General features: G+C 46.3%; 1 protein-coding gene across 6 annotated transcripts in view; it reads left to right on the forward strand.

The window, feature by feature from the left end:
• The window catches only part of CCDC149 (coiled-coil domain containing 149), a 94,677-nt gene that overhangs the window by 55,327 nt on the left and 12,401 nt on the right, over positions 1–26,949 (forward strand). For all 6 annotated transcript variants that reach the window (XM_042936779.1, XM_042936781.1, XM_042936782.1 and 3 more), the window contains 6 exons: positions 10,871–10,987; positions 11,787–11,959; positions 12,699–12,771; positions 14,188–14,272; positions 16,320–16,464; positions 24,838–24,914. In XM_042936779.1, coding sequence (XP_042792713.1) covers positions 10,871–10,987; positions 11,787–11,959; positions 12,699–12,771; positions 14,188–14,272; positions 16,320–16,464; positions 24,838–24,914 — 670 coding nt within the window. The remainder of the gene's footprint in view (positions 1–10,870; positions 10,988–11,786; positions 11,960–12,698; positions 12,772–14,187; positions 14,273–16,319; positions 16,465–24,837; positions 24,915–26,949) is intronic.

Here is a 26,949-nt window from a genome sequence, read left to right on the forward strand (position 1 = left end):
AAATACCACCTGCCATCTCTCTGAACTGTGCCCAAGAATTTCTCGGGGCTCCTGGAGGGATGCAAACCCCTCATCCGAGCTTGAAGAGAGGTGTGAAAAGGGAAGCCTAGTGGGCACCCTCCATTTCCCTGATAATTCTAGTTCTGAAAGGTTAATGAGGAAAGAGGAGGCACGTGGGGAAGCAAGGACTCACACTTTTACAGATCACCCTGGGAAAAGCTTTTCATGGGTGGTAGATTGCCCCGGGCTCTCAATGAGTCAGTCTGTGAGGCATAAGGACCAATGATGAGGAAAGACCCGGATGAGGCCGGGGCCTCCAGTCTCAAAAAGCAGCCCGCTGAGAGAGAGCCGTAGCTTTCCTTCTTACCTCAGAGGTCTGCCTGCTCCGAATCTTCTGGCCACTAAGAAAAGAGTGGATTCAGGCAGAGGGGACCGGGAGGAGGAAGGGGTTCTCCGAAAAATTTAAGGAATGGTAAGAGGCAGTCAGGAAAACTAGCAGAGTGCATTTGGATCCCATAGCCAGAAGTCAGCTGGTAGACCAGCTCTCTAAAAGAGGAAGCCGGGCTGATAGTGCCTTGCCAACTTCCATGACAAACCAGGAGGCCACCGAAGTGAAGGCACTGACCTGGGAGTTGGAAAGATTGGCACTCCTGGAAAGGCCAGCTGCAGCCTTGCCCCTGTCAAGTGGCGTCAGGAAATACAGCCCAAGGGGTCCAGCTTTGGAAATCAGGAGGCCCCAGGTTTATATTCTGGCTCCACCAGTTACTGTTTTATGGGCGCGAGCAAGTTGGCTTTCTCCCCTGGCCTCAGTTGCCTCATCTGGAAAATGGGAGTAACCACACCTCTCCTAGATTTGTTGTTAGGTTTTATCAGGTATTTCATCAGTGCATGGTTGGGGAATGGCTACACCCCGCTTAATGCTCTAGCAGCCGTGGATACATCCAGGAATAAGAAAGACAAGGTGCTCATTCTCAAAGAGTGTATATTCTAGTTGGGGAGACACACGGTAAGAAAATAAAATACATAAGATCATCAGACAGTGGTTAGTGCTGGGAAGAAAGCAGGACGTGAGATTTAACGTGTGTGCGTACACGCACCTGTTTGTAAGGGTGTGGCACCCAGTAAGTGTTCCATAAAGGGTTAAGTGTTGCTGGTATTTTGGCATGACCTGGGGCCAGATTGGCTTACAGTTTTTTTGTGCGGGTATGCCACCAGGAAGCTCAAGGTCTTTCTTTCTGTTGATCAACTGTTTCCAGCGCACTGGGTACGTGCCTCCCAATAGAGACAGAAACTGTGGTAAAGAGCGTGGCACCTGCAGGGTGGATCCCCCAAACTCAGCACTCCTTGTGGCCACCCCAGACTTTGCCAGCACCAAGCATTACTGCTTTGGTACAGAGCTTCTGGAAGCTTCCTTGCATTTTGTGTGCCCCTTTCAGGGTAACCACCTAACAGAATGTGCCAGGAACAGGAACTCAGGTTCCCACTGAGCACTTGGTTTTCTTGTCCACTTGCTTTTATTTTTCTTCATTTTACAGATTATGGCACTTGGGTGCAGAAGAACAGTCACAAAATGCAAGTGTCCAAAAGCAGGGAAGTTCAGGTGGACATCTGCTCCCAGCAGTGTTCCACGTCCACATTTCCTGGGTCCCCGCCGGCCACTTTAAACGTAGCTGTTTGTCATATTGCATAGACACGAGGTTTTGCCCTTAATAATGAGCTTTATGTTACACCAGCTGACGGTCTTTAAGCACCTCTGTTTTATCTGGCGTTGGCACCATAAAACGATGGAGCCCTTCTGTGAACATACCTCTATTGACGTGGGACTTTTGGATGGATTCGGAGCGCAAACCAATTAAGTCAAAGCCACGAGTCAATAAAGACAGACCAATGAGCATGCGGGTGACTAATTAAAGTATACTTTGTTTCAAAAAAAAAAAAAAGATAACAACAAATGAGTGCTCAGCTGTGGCTGTTTGTAATGGTCCAGGATGAGGAATCAGAGAGCTCTTTGTAAACAGTTCCTCTTTATGCTTCAGAGGAGCAGAGAGATGTCCTAGTCTGTAGGAAACCCAAATGAAGAGAGCGCACTAATGAAAAGCTCTTACCTTGGGGCATTATAGAAATTAATTACAAAGAATTAAAATGAAGGATGAGAGCCCCTCACCTGCTTCAGCCCCGGCGTATCCTGCTCTAACTGGGATCTTGACTGTAAACTAGAGGCAACGCTCAGTTCAGCCAGCAGCTGATTCCCTAATGTTCAGGATTCCCTAATGTTTTGCTGTCAGATGAATTAGACACATTTGGTCTCAGAGACTGTATTTGAGTCCATGCTGCCTTATTTAAGCGTGTAGCTTGGGTGGCCCATGAGACCGGTGGTTTTGAACAGTCATCCCATAGACCATGTGCTTGTAGTTACTTTTTAGTAGAGAGCAGGCTCTGAAAGCGATCTCATTTTACAGCCCACCGTATCCAAACTACACTAAACTACCAAGAAATTGAAGCAGCCTTAAAACTGCTCGGTGGGACCCTATAAAGATTGTGGCTCCGCGGTCAGTGTGTACCGAACTGTCCGAAGGTGATTTCGGGGGCTTCCTGACTGTGTGATCTTGGGCCAGTCGCTTGACTTCTCTGTGTCACGGTTATTCTCATCGGTACAGTGGAGATGTCAGCAGTACAGCGGATGGTTCGGTTCAGATCATTTCACCACGTCGTTATTGAGGACCCAACCACGTGCTCTCTGGATAGGGCAGGAAATAGTGAGTCCCTGCCTTCACAGGGCTTCCACTCTAGCAAGGGAGATGAACAGTAACCAAATAAATAAATAAATAGGTATTTCACAGATCCGGAGATGCAGTTTTTCACATTTGAACATCTCTGACCTACAGTCAGTGGTATCATGTTGTTACGATTGCCGATTTTTATTCTTTTTCGAGACACGTCATGGTGGGTCTTCAACGTTGATGGAGTTTTATATTTGATGAAGCACAGCATGAGATGTCGGAGGGTGTTTTAGCGCTACAGGAGAAAATTACTCAGAGCACTGTGGAGCGCAGCCCGGGGAAAAGACGGGTTGGTGGGGGGAGCACCGTTTATATCGGGTGGTCGGGGAAGGTGTATCTGTTCACGTGCCCTTTGCCCTGAAGCTGCAGGGCATGTGGGGGGAGGTGGTCAGGTAACCGAGGGACGAGGTGCAGAACCCGGAGGCAGGAACAAGCTTGGGATGATAAAGTCGTGGCAGGGAGGCCATTGGACCTCTTAGGAGAACCACATATGAAAAGTTATACAAACGGTTAACACAGAACTCGCTCTGTCGGGGGAATGCTGTGCAATGGCTGCCATAGTCGCCGTGGAGAGAGCCAGCACCGCATAAACTCCAGAACCCTAGACTGCCAGCCAGGGTCGACCTCCCAGCCCTGCCATTTACAAGGTTGGCAACGTGGGCAGGTCGCTTCACCTTATCTGAAGATGGGGATGTCACAGTACCTCCCCGGGTGCTTGTTGGAATTACCTGGGTTCATGTGTGTCAGCACCTAGGCCGGGGCTTGGAGTGTGGGAAGAGCTGCATGTGTGTTTGCTGTAAGTCTTAGGAGACTAAGACCTTCGGAGAGGGAGCACTGGAGCCCAGGAAACCGAGCATGCACTCCTCGACTTCACGGCCTGTGTCAGCCTCCCTCGGGTGGCAGGGGAATCTCTCCTGTAGAGGACAGGACAGTATCTGTCTCCTGGAGTTGTGACAAGTGTGGAACGAGAGGCTTCCTGTGTTTAAGAAGTATTCAAGGACCCCTACGGTTAAGCCAGACGCCGCTATGGGTGCTGGGTATTCCATTGCGTGTGATAAGGGAGGCTCCCGCTGGGGTGGAGCTGACGGTAGGGAGGGTGCAAGAGACTGACGAGATCATTTCTGGTAAGTACCATAAAGACAGTGGGGCAGGGTGGTGTGAAGGAGAGCCATGTAGGGGTGAACGGCTCCAGCAGTGGTATCCATGGAAGACTTCACAGAGGGGAGTGACCTTTGATCTGAGACCTGAAAGAGTTGAAAGGAGTGGGTTCTGGACAGACCAAGAGGATGTGCAGAGGCCCAGAGGCAGGCACAAGCCTGTGTGTCTGCGGCATTGAAAGGAAGCCGGCGAGGCCAGAGAACAGAGAAAACGCAAGCGGCTGGAGATGGAATCAGGAGGCAGATGGGAGCAGCTCACGTCCTCATGTTGTGCCTCATCAGCCCCGCTGAAAACTTGGGCATGGATTCCAGTGCAATGAAAAGCCACTGACGATATGGGTAAGAAGAGCTTCTAGCACGTTTTTGGGTGCTCAAGTTGGGTGCTGGTTAACTGGGAGACGCTGATCTACATAGACCCCAAAGAGCTCTTTTGCCTCTTCTGCCTCGTGTGGATACAGCAAGAAGATGGTTGTCTGTGAATGAGGAAGCAGGCTCCCACCAGAAACTAAATCCTCTAGAGCCTTGAGCTTGGACTTCCTAGCCTCCAGAACGATGAGAAATGCATTTCTGTTGTTCAGAAGCCACCCAGACGATGGCATCCTTTTATAGCATCCCAAACAGACCAAGGCAGGAATTGGTACCAAGAAGTAGGATGTCGCTATAACGAATACCTAGAAATGTGGAAGTGAATTTGGAACTGTGTAATTGGTAGGGCTGGGAGAGTTCAAAGTTGCGTGTTAGATAAAGCGTACGTTGCTGTGAATGGACCATCACGGGCGATTCTGGTGAGGGCTCAGGAAGAAAAGAGGCGAGCTGCAGAGAAAGCCTACATCTTCTTGGAGAATACCGAAGTAATCCTGAGCAGAATATTGGTGGAAATGTAGACAGTGAAGGTCATGGATGATGTATCGGAAACTGGGGGGGGGCGGGGGGGGAGGGCCTTCTTTGTTATGAAGTAGCCAAGAACTTGGCTGAACTGTGTTCGAATCCATTGTTTTTTGAAAGGTAGAACTTGCGAGCAATAAAATTTGGTATTTAGCTGAGGAGATCTCTAAGCAAAGTGTTGGAGACATGGCTTGGTTCCTCCTGATTGCTTATAAATTACAAGAAGAGAGAAATGATTTGAAGATGGAATTGTTAAGCAAAAAGGAACCAGAACTTAAGGATATGGATAGTCCTCAGGCTATCTGTATTGCAAAAAAAAAAAAAAAAAAAAAAAAAAAATCATCAAGCGTGTGGCCAGGTGACCATTTGATTAGGAGATTTGTCCTGATCAACTGTCTCAGACAGAAGCCAGGTGCTATTTTTCATGACAGTGGAAGAATGACCATGAAGGCACATCTGAGGTCACCAATCTGCCTGGTGTGCATGGGCCTGGAGGTCATGGCAGCCTACACCTGGTTATAGAGGATGGGGCCTCCCAGAACTGCAAGGCCAGCAGAGAGCCACTGTGGGGCTGTCCTGCCAAGTCATGGGGTCACAGAAGTGACATTGCCATCCCAGCGAGTCCAAAGGCAGAGCATCAAGCCAGAGAGGATTATCCTTGAGCCTTAAGGTTTAACATTGTTTGCTCTGTTAGGTCACCTGGGACCTGTCACCTCTTTCTTCTTTCCTAGTTCTCCTTTTTGGAATGGGAATGTCTATCCTGTGCCTGTCCCTCCTTTGTATGGTGGAAGCACACAGCTTGTCTGGTTTCATGGGTTCAGAGCTGGAGGAGTTTACCTCAGGTCAAATCATACCTAGAGTCTCACCCATATCTGATTTAGACGCTATTTCAGTGAGGCTTTGGACTTTAGAGTTCATGCCAGAATCGGTTAAGACTTTGGGGGCTGTTGACATGGAATGAATGTATTATGTATGTGAGAAGACTGTGAATTTTAAGGGGTCAGGGGTGGAATATTGTGTCCCCTCCCCCTCCTAAATTTATGTGTTGAGATTCTAACCCCCAACGGGATGGTATTGGGAGGTGGGGCCTTTGCAACATTATTGGGTCATGAGGGTGGAGCCCTCATGCCTGGGATCAGTGTCCTTATAAAAGAGGCCCCAGCAGCTCTGTCATTGCCACCACCATGTGAGGACACAGCAAGAAGATGGCCCTCTGGGAACCAGGAAGCAGACACCAAGCCTGCCACCACCTTGATCTAGGACTCGTGGTCTCTAGAACCGCAAGAAATCAATGTCTGTTGCTTATAAGCCACCAGTGCATGGCAGTCTGTTACAGCAGCCTGGATGCCCTAAGACAATCCCCATTTCCAAAAGGACGGATGTCCCCTGGGGCCCAGCAAGGGCTAGGTGACTTTCCCAGGATGCATGACAGGCAATAGCAGCATCAGGGTCTGAACAGGTGACACCCGGGGAACAGCAGCCACTCCTGCCTCTGGCTTCCTCTTCCTGTCTCATGGGGAAAACGGATTCGGGCAGGTGGAAGCCAGGTGAGGAGAGGATATGGCGGGCCATGACGGCAGAAGCCTGAGAAGAGATGGTGGAAAGGAGTGAGTCATTCCGACTGGGGGAAGGAGGACCAGAGTTTGCAGGGGGCCTCGGCGGCCGAAGCGACTCAGGGGGCAGGGTGGGGGAAGGGCACCCAAGAGTCATTTAGCCGCATGGTTTTGTGGCCACGTCCCCCAGCCACATCCCAGCTGCAGCCGTTCCTCATCCATAAGCTGACGACTCACACCCGTAATTCATTCATAAACGTTTATTTCCATCTAAATCAGCAAATGAATACATCTATTGGTGGCGGGCAAGTGCCTCGCGGGGCAATGATCCACTTCTGGGGCTGGCGCAGGGAGGCTGGCCGCGGAGTTTTGCCCACCCTGTTTGGGGGAATTAAGTGCCTGGAGCAGTTGTAGCAATAGCCATTTCCAAGGTGGGAAATCAACATCATCGCCTGCAGTCTGCAGATAAGGTTGGCCCTGGAGCCCTGCTTCCTCCAGCTTGAAGGAAAGATTGGACTTCCCCAGCGGGCGAGTGTGGGGGGAAACTTACGTGGAGGACAACAATGATGACACTCATAACAATAATCGTAATAGCAGCTAACACTTCTTGCACACTTCTGTTGTTCCGGGGGCTGTGCTAAGGATCACAGAGAAACCCATCTTCTCTTAGGATTACGTTATGAAGTCAGCATGTGAGCGGCAAAAACTTGTGTCTAGCCACAGGTCCCCCCCACACCCCCACCCCACTGCCCCCACGATGGTCCCTGAAATTGTCCATCAAGTTCAGGGCACATGGCATTTATGTTCCCGAACACGGCATGATGCATTCGTATGAACAATGCGATCGTGCCTGAATGTGTTACCAGCCACGCCCCCACACTCCTCTGTCCGGGGCATTGAACGCAGGAAGTGGGTAGTCACCCAACTTAAAAAACTTTCTCTCTCTCTCATCCTTTCTTCCTCCTCTTTTTTTTTTTTCTTTCCCTCATCTTTTCGCCAAGGACGTATGCTTGAGCCCCTAAGTGAAATGTTCACTTAAAGCAACCCCATTCCTTCTCACTGCATGCTTACAGCAACCCTCCAGGGAAGCTATACCATTACGCTTGTGTTGTTTCAGTGCAAGATACTGCAGCCCAGGGAAGTTCCGGCGTGTGCCAAGGTTGCACAGCTAGCAGACTGTGGAGCCAGGACACAGACCCCAGCCAAGACAGGCTCCAGAGCCTGCGAGGCTGGAGCCCTGGAAGGCGGGTGAACTCTGCCTTCGGCATCCCTGTCGCAACCCCCTCCTTGGCCCCTTGCACTTGACTTGACTTGCACTTGACTTGACTTGCACTTGGGCTGCTTGCACTTGAGTTTCAGACCAACTAATGATCCAGCTATTACCAGTTTGGACCTCACTTTAAAAAAAAAAAACAAATGTTTCAACCAGTCCAGCCCTGCAGTTTAATAGACAATATTGTATGCATATTAAACACCAAATGATTGTTAACATATTTATTGAGGCTTAACAGGCATCCGGCATATAAAAGATGACTCTCTTATATGGCTGTCAGACCTCAATAAACATGTTTAATAATTAATTGGCATTAAGCAAACATAATTGCGTGATTCTAAATTAGGTGTTCAGTGAAGCGTACTGCGAATGGAAAACCACCGTAGTGTTTTATTACTTAAAGTTCAGGCTGTCAGTCTGGCTTTTCACAGATCAAGAGAAGTGCCCTCCGTTCAAAGCCGGGTCAAAGGCCGCCTGTTGCCTCGTGCCAAAAAAAGGCACAAGCCTTCTTGCTCCTAGACCCTTTGCTCCGAGAAATGTTTCTCATTTGGTTAGCTGTTTGTCTTTCTGTATGCCCTCTTGGGGTTCCGAAAGTTCTGAACCGAGAAGCTGTGTGATGTAAAAGATGGTTTCACGTGTCAGCTTTCAGCTGAATTAACCAGTTCTGCCATAAACTCCTGCTTCCCCTAATACAGACGATTCTCATTATTTGCTATAGTTCTGCTCTCTAAATTCTCTACGAACAGTGAATTAGCAAATACTGAACCATCGCTCCTAGGAGAAGCCCAAGACCAGGTTCCTTGGAGCCTCTGGCCACAACGTTTTTATCAATTAACACATAACTTTGCTTTATGTGTGATTCTGGTTAAAGCCACCTTATTTAATTTATAGTGTTGGTTCTGTGACATTGAACTCAGGGCCCGTCGTGCTGTAACTCATGCCTGACACGTATTCTCTGTAAGGCACCTCACAGCCTATCTAGGAACAGTAGATAACACTTCAGCACTAGGTATTTTACGTAGCAAAACACCAACGAAAAACACGAAAGGATGAACAGTCATGGCACTAAATAGACCACGAAAGGGGTATTTATTCACGGTACCAGAACTGAAATAAGGCAACACCCATTGCCTTGTTCTACCTCAACTGGGAATGCGCCTGTTGGATGATTCACACTTTCTGCACCTCTGTACTTCTCTGCACATGTCTGCCCATGATGCAAAAGCACCATGCATGTTGATTTTGAGATTACAAACACATCGGCAGTAGGCAAAGTCACAGATACAGAATCCTCGAGTAATGAGGATCAACCGGAAGCGGGTTCCATTAAGCACAGCCATCTGGATACCTACGTGCCATACGTCCTCCGCCAGCTCTGTGTGCAGACTTCCTGGAACATTGTCTGCTCAGTATCAGTGATGCTTTGGCTCGTAGTAGGTGCACAATAAATGTCTGTCACATTCAATTGAGTGGTTTTCAAATGAGGACCCCAAATAGATGTCACCTGAAAATGCTCTTTGCGGGGGACCTGGGTGGCTCAGTGGATTCGGCGTCCGACTTCGGCTCAGGTCATGATCTCATGGTTCATGGGTTGAAGCCCCATGCTGGGCTTTGCACTGACGGTGCAGAGCCTGCTTTGGATTCTCTGTCTCGCTCTCTCTCTGCCCCTCCCCTGCTTATGTTCTCTCTCTGAAAAATAAATAAACATTAAAAACAAAAAAGAAAATGCTCTTTGCTTTTCTCTGGGCATCATTACTTTCAGCGTTCACTGCTGGTATATCTTGTTTCAGTCTTGTTAATATTCTACCTTGGCTTTTAACTTTCTATCTCTCACCTGCCCCCAAATCCTTTAGAGACTTGAAAATCCATTTCTTTACCAGCAGTGAAGCCCTTAAGATCCATGCTGGAACAAGGAAGAGCATGCCCCAAGCAGACCCTAATGGCTGGGTTGTGAAAACCTGTCTCCAGGATCTCATCCATCTACGAAGCCCATCCACTCACACCCTACAGGGAGGTGGGGGAGTCAGGCTTACAACCTTTTTAGAAGAAGCATCCGGAAGAAGTGCCATAACTTGAAAAATTCACTCTAATGGCAACCTGTTTGGCACTGAGATAGGCACTTAAGGGATGTTCTGGCACCGTGGGATCATCCTGGGGTCACAGTTCCCATCGCGGCTCTACAAGAAGGTTCGCGGCTGTGCGTAGAGCTAGGTTCCAGAGTCCGGGGCAGCTCTAGTTTCTCCAGGGACCCTTCGGAAAAAGACATTTTGAAGACTGGAATTTTATCTATAGGGATTTTTAAAGAAAAGCCTGTTATGAAAGTTGTGTGTGCTTACTTGAAAAGTTAGAAAACAGAGATCCAAACAGAGACCATGCAAGCTTCACCATTACCTAAACGTGCACATTTAAAAATGTTGATGTATTTGGTCATTTTTTCTTTTGTGCCTGGGTTCTGAGTGTAATTTCAATTATACTGCAAATGGAAGTTAGTCGTCTGCTTTTGGTTCCCCGCTTAGCATGCTATCATAAGCATGTTCTGCGTTATTACACAGTTCATCACCCTTGTGTCAAACAGCTGCAAACTAGCCCATTGATTGATTGCTAGCCATTCCACTCTTGTTAGACTCTGTTTCTCATTTTTTAGCTCTTTCTGTGAAGGACAGTGCCATCTACTTTTTCTCTTTTCCTAAAGCATGTCTGGGATTGCTGTTAGCCCAGGTTTTCAGAAGCAGGGTTACTGGGTCATTAGTGGGGGCATTCTTAAGGCCCTTGATGATGTAGCCTCAGTGTTCAGAGCATGGGAGTATGCCCGACTCACCAGACCCTTCTTAACCTTGTGTTACCATTTTTTAATCTTTGATCTCTGACCCAGAGTTTTTTCCTCACTGTGGCAGTGCTGTAAAGGACATTCACCTTCAAATGCCCAGGACTGTGTTCCTGTTAGACTTATACTGTGTATGCATGCACATGCATGTGCGTACAAAGTATAATATATATTATATTTGGTTTTGTAAATTCATGATACTGTCAAGAAGTTTCTTTGCCTTGTGCCCTTCCTTAGTATATCTTGAAAAGTCTTACCTTCCAAAATTTTCTGCCTAATATGCTTGAGTATTTGTTTGGTTCTATTCATTTTAACACACATACACCCATTCTCTCTCTCTCTCTCTCTCTCCCTCTCTCTCTCTCTCTCCTTTCCTTTGCTACCAATGGAAAATGCAGCTCTTGAGAATGACAATTGCCAAACAGAGGCTCGGAGACGAAGAAATTGGCGTGCGACACTTCGCAGCTCACGAGCGTGAAGACTTGGTTCAGCAGCTGGAGAGAGCCAAGGAGCAGGTTATTGCTAACATCTGTTACGAGTGGGGGATGTGTTTGTACGGTCGGACTCCGTCCCCTGTTCCTCAGAGAGGGTGACGTGCCTGGGATGCTAGTCAGAGGCGGAAGAGGGTGTGATGCGTGCTTTTACTTCCTCTGTGCTCTGCGAGTTCCAAGCCTCCCTCTTGGGGTCCGGGCTTCCTGCACGTGTGCCCTCCTACTTTGGATGCCATTATTCTGAACGAAAGAAACCCACCCCCCCCCCCACACACACACACACTCACACTCAGTATGGACAGGGACAAAACGTGACCCCCCTGACCTTAATCTGCAAGTCTCCTGAAATGCCGAGCGATGCTTTTCAGGTAGAATCTCAAAGGGTACAGAGCCCTATTTAGGGAACGAGGAAGAGAGGCTAGACTTCCTTTCCTTCTTTTGCTCGTTGGTTTCGAAGAACAGGACAAGATTTCTGCGTCTCGAGAAGCTTGAAAAAGTATGCGTGTGTAAGACACCGGCTGCCCTTCTCAGCGTCTGGATTTGCCCCCTCGGAGCCTCCGGCTTGGGGGCGAGCTGCCGCTGGGAGGGGGTGGGTTCTGCTTCCAGGTGGCACTCATCCTATCTCAGACATCATGAGTGTCGGGCAGGAAGTCTGTCCCTTCCCTTAAGCTTTTATCCCGTGGGGTGCTTGCGGTTTTACAACACGCGGGTGGGGGCACGAATACGCTCTGTAAAAGTCAGCCAGCCAAGCAGAAGGCTCCATCTCTGGCCATGAAGTGACATCTGAAGACCATCGCAAGTAAGGACACTCCCTTGGTTTCAGATTGAGTCTCTGGAGCATGACCTACAGGCCTCTGTGGATGAGCTTCAGGATGTGAAAGAGGAGCGGTCTTCCTACCAGGACAAAGTGGAGAGGCTCAACCAGGAGCTAAACCGTATCCTGGGCGGGCACGAGAACCGTCTCATCGACGTGGATGCCCTCTGCATGGAGAACAGGCAAGTGGCCGTGCCCCGGCGGGCGCTCTGGGGGCCATCTGCAGCCCTAGTGACGTTTGAGGGAATTGCCTTACAATGGAAGGGAAGTCTCAGCGCTAAAATGGTGACGTCAGTGTCATGGATGAGTTCTGAAAGTCAGGAAGCACCACATACCTATATGCCTACATGCGAACCCCCTTCTCTCTCTCCTCTCTCTCCCCCTGCCCTCCCCACTCCCCAGTTGGGCAGGAGGGGTAGGGAGCCAGCAAGAGCTGCTCGGTATTGCTATCAAGGAGGGGGAAACGAATAAGAAAATAAATTGAGAAATTCCCGTAGCTGTTTCTCTTCCCCGAGGCAAGTTTCAATGCGCGCGCGTGTGTGTGCGTGTGTGTTTGTGCGTGTGCGTGTGTGTGTCTAACTTCATGTTATGTCTTGTGTCGCCTCTTCCTGCCTGCCTTCCCAGTGGAATCATCTTAATGAGAATTATGTGGAAACTGTGTTGATATCCCGTAGGGGATCTCTGCAGAAGGCTCTTCTAAAGTGGGGTTTCTGTGATTTGGGCCTATTTGACCTTGATCGCATCCATTTAAGAAGAGGTCACAAAGATGCATTTTTCTCCTCCTTTTGGTGGTGAGAAGGCATTATATGTAAAAGATGGCTCTTGGGATGTGTCCTTTTCTTTTTTTTCCTCTCTCCTACTTGAGTGTATTTTTTTTATCTTGTCCCCAAACACTCCCTAGTTGAATGTTTTCTTTTCTAGGTACCTTCAAGAGAGACTAAAGCAACTTCATGAAGAGGTCAACCTCTTGAAATCAAACATTGCCAAGTACAAGGTAGAAAGTCATGGTGACACTAGTGATGATTCATTATCGCGCATCTAAATGCCATTCTATTTTAATTCCCTTTTATGTGCCAAAGACGTTTGAGTACTTGCCTGCCCTCCCAGACAGAATAAGAGCTTTAACTGAGGTAACCAGGAAGAATTATACCCCAAACGACAAACACAACAGAAACAGCTCTTGCAAGAGTCCCTTCTGTTGCCGTTACTGGGACAGGGCACACAGAGACCACCCGAATCTGGACACGGCCACGTTACGGCCTCAGTGCACGTAGAATTAGCTTTTTTTCCCCAGCTTTTCTGTGCAGTATGCTGCCATCAGACGCTATTTGTCGCATAATCATCCCTAAGAAAATGGTTTCTGAGCGAGAAAGAAACAGAGATTGGGAAATCACGATCCGAGAGACAATGTTCACGTCACACTAAAAGGACAGAATGTTTAAATTCTCCCACTGTTGTTTAGACTAATTCCGGCACCATTAGTTTGATAATATCTATTTCTGCAGATGTTCGTTGTGAGCGTTATAATTAGAAACGTCTCCTGGGCTTCTCTGCTTTGAAAATAGATTGATTTCTCTTCCTGAGGGTGAAGTTTTACAGCAGTCTAGATGCTTGGGAGAACCTTCTCGTTTTGCTGGCTTTTGACGTTAGCTTTTTGCCTCAGAAGTCTCTACACTGTTCGTCCTCTTCCATTCTGTGGGGGCCACACTTTACGTCAGTCTATATATACGCATGGAGCCAAAGAAGAATACAGCTTTTAAAGTTGTATAATTAATACATACATTTAAAAAATGTGTGTATGCATTCATTTAACAGCCTTCATTCGGTTCTTCTATGTGCTAAGCATTGGCTAGACAGTGCATATCAATTTTAACGTAAGGGTCTGTTGTCAGAATGGCACTCTGGTTCACGTTCACACTTCCTAATCTTGTGTCCGTGACCGATGTCATTCTTTGACCATGTCTTCTTCCAGCCCAGCCACGGAAGCCTTCCAAATACTAATAACGATCTTTTGGCATTGGTATATGGAAGTAAACCTGTTCTCCATCTCATGTCTATTCAGAAGGGGTTTCCATAACTAGTGACTTCACACATTAGATGGAATTCTTGCTTCAGATTTGATTTAATTTAACAAATATGCACGGAGTGCCTTTTATATATAGGAGAAGGTAATTACTGTCATTCTGCTGGGCACCAACTTAAAAAAAAAAAAACAAAAACCCTCTTTACCAGATCCATACATTTCATAACTCTTTGGCAGGGACTCAGAATTTTAAAAGTTGGGTCAGCATCTGGAGTTTGCCAGGGTTCTTGCGTGCCAGATGGGAGGATGCGTCTACTATAAGGAGGTATTTTTCTATTATTTGGCTTTTTTGATAGAGATTTGTATTTTCTCCCAATGCTGCTTTAGAATGCTCTCGAGAGACGGAAAAACTCAAAAGGCCAGAGTAAATCTAGCAGCAGTGCGCTAACTGGAGTCTTGTCTGCAAAGCAAGGTATGGTTCGACCTCTGATGACAATCCGGTGCTGGGGCTGTGGGTCTACATCTCGGTTTATGGGTTGGGAACCAAGCGGTTCTTAAAACAGCCTTCCCAAACCTGCCTCTGCATCAGCATTGCCCGGAAGGCTTGTGAAATCACAGATTACTGTCCCCTCCACACACAGAGTTTTTGATTTAGTAGGTCTGGGGGGGGGGCGGTGCAGAAAATATGCATTTCTTAAGTGTTCCCAGGTGATGCTGATGCCTGTTCCGGGATCCTGCTTTGAGAACCTCTACATTAGATGTTTTTCTAATGACGGGACCCCATTTGCATCTGTTCCCCTCCACTGTGCTCTTCTTTCAAGAATGCTTCCCCCTACCCTCTCATCACCAGTTTAGCATCACTGAGTACATGTTCCAGCCTCATCGAGTTTCTCCTTTTCCTGGCCTCTGTGACCAGAATAGAAAAGTCTCATAGCTGCTGAAATCATTTTATCATGGAACATGTGCCTTTTTCAAAGAAGCTTTTATTGATTGCAATTTTGTTCCTCCTCCTTGTCGATTCTGATGAAAAATAATGATCTTCCAGGAACAGTCCAGGGGAATAAATAGCAGAGAGCTTGCTTCTGACACTTAATATTTGGGAATTCAGTTCTCAACGTGAGCCTCAGGTTGAACACGCTCGACTGGCCCACTCTCTGGCTGCCGGCCGTGCAGACCAGAACAATCAGGCGGCAGTCTTAATCAGAGCTACAGTGGCTGGGGAAAAAAAAAAGAAAGAAAAAAGTGCTGAATCTCCAGCCCACCTAATAACCAAGGCACTTGTCCAAGCAACTTTTGTTTTTCCACTTGACTGAAAAAAGGAAACCCTAGAATTGTTTTTAAACAGAAAACCACAATACTCCACAGAAATATGGAGTGGCTCATGTGAGGTTAGCCCTGGGTACCCCTGACAGCCAAACATGTTTGAATGGTGAGATCCAGCCTTGCACTGATGTGGGGAATGCCAGCCATGGCCAAGCAGTAAACTTGGCACAGCCTTTCTAGATAACCCTTTGGCCACCTATATCGAAAAGCCTTGAACTCATCCCCTTTGAGCAGCAAGAAATAATGACAGATGTATGAAAAACTTATTCCTTGAAGAAAGCTCTTCCTGCATTACTTAAAATAAAAACAAAACCAAAAAAAAAAAAACCCCACATAAGAAATAACATAAATGTCCAACAGTAATTAAAGAAGTTACTCTATATTTTATATATGGGCTACCAAGCAGCCACTCTATTTTATGTTTTAAAAAATATTAATGATGGGGAATAGGCTTAAGTGCAAAAAGAAGAGCTTTTTCCCATTTTCAAAGAAAAATGTATGAATTTGTGTACCTACATACAAGCATATAGGAAGTGATGCTCAAAGGTAGACAGTGAGATTTATTTGTTTCTGTCTGGTAAGCAAGTCCAAGTGGTATCTCTTTAGTGGTGACTCTTAGTTCCTAAAAACATGCATGCACAAAATATATTTTGTATTTTAAGTAATGCCCTATATGATCTTCCCACCCACCAAGCATACCACATCGTAGGAAACTTTGCCACAAAGCAAGGAGCTCAGGACCAGAGTCATTACCATTTGTGAGGCTGTGTGACCTTTAGCTAATATTTTTAACCCATTACCACCTTGCATTCCTGTCTGTGAAATGGGAATACATAATACTTCCCAGGTGAGTTTTTTTCTTTTTTTTTTTAATTTTCAGCCTCAAATGAGTTAGTATGAAAATGTTTTGAAAGGGCAAAAGACTGGACAAATACAAAAGATTATTATTATCCTTTTAAAACATTGTTGGTAAAAGTCCACGAGAACTTCCTCCTTTTACTTGCCGTTTACCCGTCATGCTGAATTTTATTTTGTTTTACTTTTGACACTTGATGCGGATTCTTCAGTACAACATCGTAGCATTTAGGACCTGGGAACGTATCCCAGCTTTGTTATCCAGGAAGAATGGACATTGGTTTGCATTCCAGCGTTTCAGAAGGACGTAACACTGAGTTGTAAACTTTAATCCCACCTAGTTCAGGATCTGTTGTCTGAGGATCACGGGTGCAGTCTCCCAGCTACTCCACAGTCCATTTCTGATCTGAAATCTCTGGCAACGGCCCTACTAGAGACAATCCACGAGAAAAACATGGTCATCCAGCACCAGAGGCAGACCAGCAAGTATGTAGATAAACCCTTGGGTGGGCGGTGGGCGGGAGAGAGGTGGGACACTGGCTACCTACCAGCAGTGGGTGGCGGCCGGGTGGGTCTGCAGGCCTTTGGGGGAAGCGGGGGAGCCCTCACGTTAAGGAAACTTAACTAAACTGGAATGGTCCATCTGCATTATGACAACATCTTGGCCATTCACCAGATTTGGGTGAGGAAATACTACCTGTCATTACATATTGAACACTTACTCTGAGCCACTCACTGAGAAATGCATATTACACGGGTGATTTGGGTAGTGCCATTGCCTGGGGAATGTAACCTACCTCTCCTGCAAGGTTTCCTTCAGGGGAGGCACCTCCTCAGTGCCGTCTTAGCCTCCAGCATGACTTTGAGGGGTTCGGACAGAGAGGAACATCAAGCGTCAATTTCCACAGGCAGCCAGCCGGGCCCAGAAGGGAGTGTTGCGTCACTCTTCCAGATAAGCAAAAACGGTGGTGGGACAGAACTACAGTCAAAACAGAGTGTGTTGGTTTTTACAAACATATTGACTACGAGGGGCAACATCAAGCCAGTTAAAATAGCAATTAGAGACGCATGAGGAATTGGAGGTGTTCAGACGATGGTGAATATACAATAAGTTAAAGCAACAAACGTGGCAAACAGAGCTGGTTCCAAGGGCGGGCGGCCATGCTCAAGAAAGGCCCCACACTTGGTCCAGGGCCCCCCTGTCGCCCTCTTGAAATCCTTCATCATTGTCTAACGAAGAGGCCTGCGTTTCCATCTTTCACGTAGCGAGTCCTGCTTATAAAACCTACTCACAGAACCAAAATGAAGGCGTGGAACGAGTGAGCAGGCTTCCAGCAAGGAGGAGAGAGATGAGGGAATCAGGGTCCTGGCGAGGGCGGGGGGCACAGGGAGAGAGGCAACCGGAAAATGATTGAGAGCATTGTAAAAACAAAACAGAAAAAAAAAAAGAGAGAGGGAAGCAAGGAGTGAAGGGAAGATCACGCAGGAGATGAAGATATATATAAAAGAAGGCAGAGAGCAGTGGAGGGAGTCTGGGCAATCTCAGAGGGATGACAAGGGTAATTTATTGACAGAAGAAGTTTTTAAAATTCTTTTAAAAGAAATCTTAACCAAGGAATGAAACAGTCAGGTGCTAAAATTCAGATACTTCTCAGGGGAGGGAGAAGAAATGGAAATCTCCCCAGAGTAGGTACCAGGTCTATTTTATTCCGGAAGAATCCCCTGCAGCCACCAGTGTTCCACATGAGCCTTCTTTGTCCTCACTGACTCCTATAAAGCAGTCACTGGGGCTCTTTCAAAACTTGTCAGGTCTTCTAAACCCTAGACTATTCTCAGCAGGCAGCCTCGGCTTCTCTTTGACCGAGAAAATAGATGCTACTCACCATGAAGCCCAAGACTTACTCACCATGAAGCCCAAGACTTACTCTCGGATGGAACCAGTGCCTTCCACCCTCTCCCCCATCTCTGGGAAACACACTGGCCCGCCCTCCTGTTGGTCCACACCGTCGTCTCCTGTGCACTCCTCCTCCCACCTGTTCAGCGTCTGCCCCTCCCCTGGCTCCTGCCTCTTCACCGAGAAACCACACAGAGCTCCCTGAACCCCCAAAGCCTTTCCGCACTCTGCAGCTCCCCTCAAATTCCACTTACCTAGCGTCCTTGTGAATAAGGACACTTTTAGTTCTTCAACAGCCACCCCCTCAAAGTGTGGGGGGGGGGGGCGGGGGGGGCACCTCTGTCAGAATTACCTGGAGGCACTTGTTTAGAAATGCAGATTCAGCTGGGGGGGGGGGTCATTCTGGAGGGAGAGGAGGGGGTGTCAGGGTTCTGGATCTTAGCACACACCGCCTAGGGGGGAGGGGCTGCCGTGCAAGGGAAAGAAAGACCACCTACGCTTCAACACCTCCCAAGACTTCTTCCCAAATTTTCCACAGCAGGGTCTCCAGTCCCCGCCAAGCCCCACTTTCTGAGTCTGTTTCTTTTCCAGTTTCTCTGCATCCCAGTTCTGGTCTTGCACTGCTCTCTCAATTCCTCTGACTTTTTCTCCACTGCCTCTTCCCCTCGATTCGCTCCGCGTTCCTCCCTTCCACCCCAGGCCTCTGCCAGGACTTCTTTTTTTTTTTTTTTTTTTATGTTTATTCATTTTTGACAGAGAGAGAAAGAGAGAGAGACAGAGCATGAGTGGGGGAGGGGCAGAGAGCGAGGGAGACACAGAATCCGAAGCAGGCTCCAGGCTCTGAGCTGTCAGCCCAGAGCCCGACACAGGGCTCGAACTCATAAACTGTGAGATCATGACCTAAGCTGAGGTCGGACGCCCAGCTGACTGAGCCACCCAGGCGCCCCTGTTCCTACTCCCTTAACACTCTTCATGGTTTTCATGCATTCAGTATGTATTTCAAGTCCTTGCCATGGGCCTTCAGTGCACACGTCACCCCTTCCCCCCTGCTTTGTCCCCACCAGACTATCACTTGCTCCTTGGGAAGACCTTCCCATCTATCCTCCAGCCTCAGACCCCAGTTCCTCCTGCACAACCTCCAGCCCCAGCGCTCTCATACCTGCCCCTCCAGCTGAACACGTCACAAGCCTCCACTTAAAAGCTGGACTTTTATTTTTTTGCTTATTTGTTGCAAGTTTTTATTTAAATTCTAGTTCATTAACATATAGTGTGATACTGGTTTCAGGAAAAGGCTGGACTTTCAAAGCAGAGTCCGGCTGCCTGCCAAACTCAGGGACCCCAAGCCATCAGCCTGACACTCCTACCTGTTGGGACAGACTGATTCCCTAACACGTTCCTACCATAACCCGCACAGCCAGCACACCCCCCAGGCTCCGTGGGCTCTCACCCTCTGTTGAGAAACAGACATGTTCCTTTTGCCAGGTTTGATTTTGTTGTAATGCACCTTTTCATTTTCAACTATTGTTTAATAATTTTGTGCCATCTCGTGGTGCAAATTTTAAAAGGTTAAATAACAATGTGTCTATTGGTTACTACTATCACTCAGCCACCCAACTCCTTTCCTGGAAGAAACCACCATTTCTTATATCTTACATATCCTTTCCAAGGATGCATATGTAAGTAAGTGTATAACATATTTACATAGACGCATATAAATACTCATGTATATTTATATAGAGATATTCTTTCTTTTCTGTTCTTTCTTTCCGTCCTTCTTTTCTTTCTTTTTACAAATGGTAGCTAGTATTCACCAAAAAACATTTTTGTCACTGTTTTGCCCCTTGCCTTTTTTCCCCCATAACAATAGATCTTGAAGATTGCTTCATATCAGCACATAAAGTACCTAATGTGCCATTTTTAATACTTAGGAGGTCTTAAGTTTCATACTTTCAATAAATGTTTTATTTGGGAGCATGTAAAGGAACTAATTAGACAACAAATGGAGTGGGAACTACGAATAGAATCTGAACTCGGTCTGCTTGCTGTTATCCCCGTTGAGTGGGCCCTTTGTGACTAAAGTAATAAAATAGTTTTGTGTTGGTAGAGCATTGTGAGAATATTCTGTTCTGTAAGCGTGTGCTCCCCCTACTGGCCTTCCGCTGCCCGACAGCTTCCCCCCCACTTGGAGAAGGGCCAGTGGGAGCCATCTTGAAGAACTGATGAATCCAATTTGGCTTGAGGTGCTTATCACCAAAGAGCCGGCAGTTGTCTGACGCTTGCCAAAGAAGGGATGAGGTTCGTGTGACCTAACAACAGGTAGCAAAGCAGTCGTGGAAGGGGCAGGTGTTGAAGTCCTATTTTCCTGAACGCCACGTTCAGTTTTCCAGGCAACGCTTTGCCCGTGGTTGGGTGCTGCTGGTGGTGGTGGCGGTGAATAAATAGGGACACGCTGGTCTCTCACTACCCTTCCTTCTGTGCTAACACTGTTTTCACTGCGCCGCCCCTTCCCTGGCCAATGGCAAGTAGCTTGGAAGTTCAAGATATTGACAGCAGGGTGCGCTCTCATGGATCAGAGCGGAGATTCAAAAGGAGGCTCCCTGAGGTGGAGGTGGGGGCAGGGTCATTGCCAGGCGTGTGTAGAGCCATAGTCCCTTCTTCCTCTTTGGACCAGGCTCTCCCCGGGGGCCCTCACTCTGGAATTTCTGCTCCTCGTGTTGTCTGCAGAGCAAGAGCAGATGTACCGTGGTGGTCAGCTCCTGAGTTAGTTCTGTCTTTGCCGATCTCCTCTGAGGTTGTCACTATCAGAAACTACTATTGAAAATCTGTCTAGAGGCCTGGCATCTTGGGGAATTTCCTGGGCCACTAGGCAGACATATGCCGAAATCCCCCCTACAACAAACCATAGCTAAATAAAAACCTTATTTTAAAATCTCCCCCATCCTACAAAAAAAAAAAAAAAAAAAAAACCCAAAAAACAAAAACACCTCTCTCAAACCTGCTTATGCCTCGAGCTACTGCCCTAGCTGTCTCCTCCCATTCCCTGCTAAACTACTTGAAGAGTCATCTGTATTCACCGCCTAAAGTTTCTCCTAGCCTGCTTCTCCCAACCCTGTCACTTGGATTCTGGGTTTCACCCTCTCCATCACCCTAAAACATCTCTCTCAAGGGCCAGGCACATGTTCTCGGTGGACTTTTTCAGCCAGTGTGACCGCTTTCTAGAATGAGACAATATTGACCACACCGTCCCACCTGGAACACTCTCTCCTCTTGGCTTGCAGGTCCCACCTTGCCTGGTTCTCCTCTTCCCGGTCTACCTGTGCCTCTCGAGTCCCTTCTTCCCTCTTGTGGGAGGTACTCGAGACTCCTATTCCTCTGGCTTCTCACACTCTGCTGGTGAGCAGACCTACTCCCCAGCCTACGTGCTCCTCTCTGCACTCCCAGACTTTCCTTCTCCCACGTGGCCAGCTGTCTACATGGATATCCTGTCGGCACTTCAAATTCCTCACCCACCTGCATGTACTTACTCCTTTTGGTTGACTTCCCACGTCCCCAGTGGCTCGTTTTGGGCCCCCACCATCTCTGACTTGGGCACCACCCTTCTGGCTGGTCTTTCTGTTCCTGCTCGTACTTGGTGCAGTTCATTCTCAACTCCACATCAAGAATACTTTCCCTAAACTCCATTATGCTGCTTCTCTGCTTAAAACCTTCCAATCTTTCCCTGTTGCCAGTGTATAAAAGTCTCACCATTCTCAACACGGCAACAAGATCGTTCATGAGCCGAGTCCCTAAAAACCACTCTGGATCCATCTTTCCTTGACTCCACTTCTTGTCTGCAGTTCTCCGTAAGTGCTTGTGTACGTTCAGGGCCAGGTTCTGATTCTGGGCCTTCCACTTACCAGCTGTGTCACCCTGGACAAGTTAGCTGACCTCTTTGAATCTCAGTCCCCTCACATACAAACTAAACTTACTAAGGGCTGCCTCACTGGTTGTTGCAAAGGGCTAAGGGAGATAATATCTGTGCAGTGCTTAGAGGAGTACCTAGAAGAGGATAAGTGATTGATAAATGTGATTCAGACCTTCCACAGGCTCTGTACATGTGTCTCCGTGTGTACACGTCTGTCTCCCACCAGACTTTTAGTCCCTCAAATACAGGGACCCAGGCTGCTTCCCTTCATCATCCCCTACCGCCTCAATAATTGTGCGTTGAATCGGTCCAATTGAATTCAAGGGACCCTGTTCCTACTTTGCTGTCTTCGTCTCTGCATACCGCCGCCTGTCTCCCTGCACCACACCACATTCAGTGGACGCCCTGCCATATTTGTTAAATGGGAAGCCAACAAGGAAAAGCCTTTTTTGTCATCTGAGGAATCTTGGGTTCTATTGTTCGGGTCAGCCCGGCTGCATCCATATTTCAATTACGAACAGTGTTTAAGACTTGTTTTTTTAATGTTTATTTATTTATTTTTGAGAGAGAGGGTGGAAGAGAGGGAGTGGGGGATGGGTAGAGAGAATGGGAGATGGAGAACCCCAAGTAGGCTCTGCACTGTTAGCACAGAGCCTGATGCAGGGCTTGATCTCACCATCCATGAGATCATGACCTGAGCTGACACCAAGAGTCAGACGCTTAACCAACTGAGCCACCCAGGTGCCCCGTGAACAGTTTTTAAAGAGTACTAGTTCCAGACGCAAGAGTGCTTGTTTTAAAGTGCCATTGTTATGGGTTGGTTAAGAGCCTGCACTTCGGCAACAAACCGAGTTGTGACTTCAAATCCAGATTCATCACCAGCCGAGTCCTGCTTGTGCTTTCAGGCACGTTAACGAACTTCTGCGCCTCTGTTTCCCAGTGGGAGTAATCGAGTGGGATGGGCTGGAAGAGAGCTCTGGGGGTGGGCAAAAGATACACCTTGAAGATAAACTGCGTGTCCTTGAGCAAGTTCCTTAGGGTCCATGTGTAAAAAGAAGATAATAATACAGTGTAGCCCGCAGGGTTTTTGTCAGGTCAGATGAGATCACGTAAGTTTAATAAGTGTTCAGCACGGGCTCTGACTCATACCCAGGACTCGGGAAAGATTAGTTCTGCTGTTCATGTTAACAGTGGTGTGGTTGCTATTGTTATTGATGATGTTATTGCTACCATTGCTACCAGTACAATTTCCACTTGGTCCATTTTATCACCTCCAGCTCTGTATCAGATGCCTATGTCAGGCCAAAGAGAACAGTCACTGCTGACAAACAAGCAGGGTCCCTCAAAGTAGGGGACACCAGCAAATTCGCCTCAGCCCATTTCTGGGAGACAGGTCTGTGTTATCCGGGAACATCAGTAAAAAAAGAACCAAATGTCTCTTCACCACGCCTTCAGACGTTGTTCTGATGGCATCCTTCAGTATACACAGAAGAGTTAAGCCTTATCTTCTGTTTCCAAGAGGCAGCCACACACAGATGATCTGATCTCGTTAAGAAACAGGCATCAACTTGAACTCTGCCGTGATTGCATCTCAAACCCATCAACTGGTGAAAAGGGAGCTTGGATCAGAAGGTCTGAGCAAAATATTGAAAGCGAGATTACGAAGAATGGTGTTTATTGAAGGGTCGGTGACACGAAAGCAGAATAGACCCAACAAATAGGGTGAAAATGGAAAGTAATTGATAAAGACCTCGCAGAATTTAAGACTTAAGGAAAAGAAGAAAAGCTCCAGGTACCTAGATGAAGAAAACCACATATAGTAACGTCAGAGTTTTCTGTGAACTCAAAGAGAATATTAATTAAGATGCTGCAAGTCAATTCAGGTAAAATATAGATGGATCCAAAGCCATATATATACGTGCAGATATATACATATTCATGCCTCTGTATGTATGTGGGTGTGTGCAGCTATCTCTGGAATATAAAGAGAGGTAGAAGAACAATTCTGGCATTCTGATTTCTCCTGCTGAAAGGAATCGAAACTTTACCTTGAAGGTGATTTCCGCATCATTTTAGCACAGCAGGGTCAAGAAAATCCCCCCAATAATATAAAGACTGGTTTTTCAATTTCCAGGCCAATGGAAAGTGATTGAAGTTTTCGATGACTATGGAATCATTTCCCAACTATATTTAATGTCACGTAGAGTGAAACATGGGAAATATATGCCCACATTTATGTCCTTCCATGCATGTGGACCAAGTTTGGCCTCCAAGTAAACAGCATAATCTTTTAGATCTACATTCTAGAACCTATATGTCACAATGAGCCAGAAGGGTCACCTTGCAAAGCAATATAATTAATTATTCTAGTGATTCTGCAATTGCTAGGAGTTCTTTTGCAATGCCTATTTCTTAATTCCTTCCACAGATAATTACAGGCCTTGAAAAAAGGAAGGCATTTTGTGTAATCAAATATGTTTATCGAACACCTACCGTCAACCAGGCATTACGCTAGGTAATAAGGGTGGGGACGTCAGTAAGACGTAGGTTTGGTATAAGAAGGCAGATCTTACTGTTTTATTGACTCAAAGCAACTTTACCAAGCATGTTCACCCACCTTATTTGTTAGAGTTGGTTATTTCCAGAACTCAGATCCACTCTCAGAGAATCAGCTGTGATACTACTAAGGGTATTCAAAATGAATTGTAATCTCTAGCAATGAGAAATTCCCGTATAGAAATTGTGTCAAATATTTGGGCAATGATGGAATAATTGACGTGGGAGAGGACTCGAATGGCAACATTTTAGTATTTTTTTAATTACTCGTTTTTATATGTTTTCATATGTACTTTCAATAGAATGTATATGAATATAATATATATTCTTTACACACACACACACACACACACACACACACACACACTTTTTTTGCATATACCTTAAATATCAAAACATTTTCTATCAAGGCACTAGGGCGTTTTCCCAAGTAGCTTGCTCACAGCCCTGAGAGCTGATAAGACACTCATTAATCTGTCTGTTGCCATTTTCTCTCATTTTCCAGAATCCTAGGGAATCGGGTGGCTGAATTGGAGAAAAAGTTAAGAACTCTGGAAGTTTCTGGTTTGTGGAGTCTTCCAGGTAAGCAGATCTTCATGAAAATTCTTTTCTCTCCTTTTTTTTTTTAAGGAAGCCCTCACATAATTTGCAAAGAAGATTCTACTTTTTAAATGTCCTTTTATATGAAGATCGTTGTGGAGAAATCTACAAGCACTTTAAACTTAGAAGCCATCAATTTTGGAAAACAATCGGGAAAACTCAATAAATATACAAATTCCCATCTATGGACCTATCAAGTTTCGCTGACCTAAATTCAGAAATTGGCATTGTATGTGTCTGTGTATGCTTTATTTTTCACCTTTGTGAGTGTAGTAAATTGTTTCTTTTCTTTTTTTTTACCCATAGGTATCTTATAAAGATTTGTTCATTTTATTCTATGTTTTTAAGTTTATTTATTTTGAGAGAGAGAGAGAGAGCACACATGAGAGCAAGCAGAGGAGGGGCAGAGAGAGAGAGGGAGAGAGAGAATCCCAAGCAGGCTCCACACTGTCAGCACAGAGCCCAATATGGCGCTCGATCGCACGAACTGTGAGGGCATGACCCGAGCGGAAGTCAAGAGTCGGATGCTTAACCACCTGAGCCACCCAGATGCCCCAAGATTTGTTCGTTTTAAGTATGATCCCTAAAAGGAATATAAGAATGTACAAAGGTTTGTACAATTTAATCATCAATCTAAAACTGAATATAAGAACTGACAAAAATTTATTCTATTTATCATTCCTAAAAATGCATATAAGAGCTAACAGTTAGTTCTGCCTTCTTCCCTTCTCTTCCCCTATCCTATTTGTTTGTGCAGCTTGAAAATCAGAATTTTCTGGGGCACCTGGGTGGCTCAGTCGGTTAAGCGTCCGACTTCGGCTCAGGTCATGATCTTGCGCTCTGTGGGTTTGAGCCCCGCGTCAGGCTCTGTGCTGACAGCTCAGAGCCTGGAGCCTGTTTCAGATTCTGTGTCTCCCTCTCTCTCTGCCCCTCCCCCACTTGCACTCTGTCTCTCTCTGTCTCAAAAATAAATGAACATTTAAAAAAATAAAAAAAGAAAAAAGAAAATCAGAATTTCCTTTGGAGATTTTTTCCCACAATTGTACTCTGTGTGAGGAAACTCTGATGCCTCACTTTAATTAGCTATATTTATCCTCTTTGTCTTGATAAAATACCCCCTTTGTGAGACCCCCGTCAGCTATTCCCCTTTGCTTTAAACTCTCCAGAAACTTGTATTTATCATTTTCCACCACCCACTCTTTCCCTAGAAGCAACATTGTACACATATTTTTAGTTACTTAACCTTTCTGCACAAACCAGCCTCCTGTACCCTTGAATCATATCAGTTGCTTCCCGGTAACGTGTGAGAAATGAAAATTGCCATAGGGACGTGGACAACACGTTTTCCTAATGTAAACCTGAATAGCTGCCTTAGTTTGTCTGCAAGTGCGTTTCATAAATTGGAATTTTTAGCAGAGATTCCTTGAACTTGATGTCAAAAGACCTAACAGAACTAATTAGTGGCAAGTGCCATTCTGGGGATTTGAATGATCCATTTTGCACAAGAACCTTTTGATGCAGTTAAAACCTTATCTTCTCTGAGGGCCTTTCTTTCATTGCATTGAATTTCAACACAGGCAAATTTATCGTTTATTTTGTGCAGTCAGATTGCTATTTCTGTGCCTGTACTGGAGTTTTGACTTTTTTTTTTTTCTCCAAGTGATTTAGTGAAATTTCACAATGTTTTATTTCTACGATTTATGTAAAAAGATGGAAGTTGAATAAGTAAAGGAATGCCGAGAATTTTCTCTCTCCCTCTCTCTCTCTCTCTCTCTCTGGTGATGTTTGGTCTGGGTTAGAATGGCTGTATTATGCACTAACAATTCTTTCTTTCCTCTTTTTTGCTGCCTGAAGGCCTGAGCTACAATGTTTCAGTAGGATTCGGGAGTATGTTCTATTTAAAATATCTGTGTTTGGGTCTGGTATCAGCAGTGCGTTAATAACACCCCTGCATGTAAATAAATAGGAATGCATTCTCTATGTATCATTGCACTTTTCTGATTAGAGCAGTCAATTG

The sequence above is a fragment of the Panthera leo genome, chromosome B1 (assembly GCF_018350215.1).
Source record: "Panthera leo isolate Ple1 chromosome B1, P.leo_Ple1_pat1.1, whole genome shotgun sequence".
In the NCBI taxonomy this organism is placed as follows: domain Eukaryota; kingdom Metazoa; phylum Chordata; class Mammalia; order Carnivora; family Felidae; genus Panthera; species Panthera leo.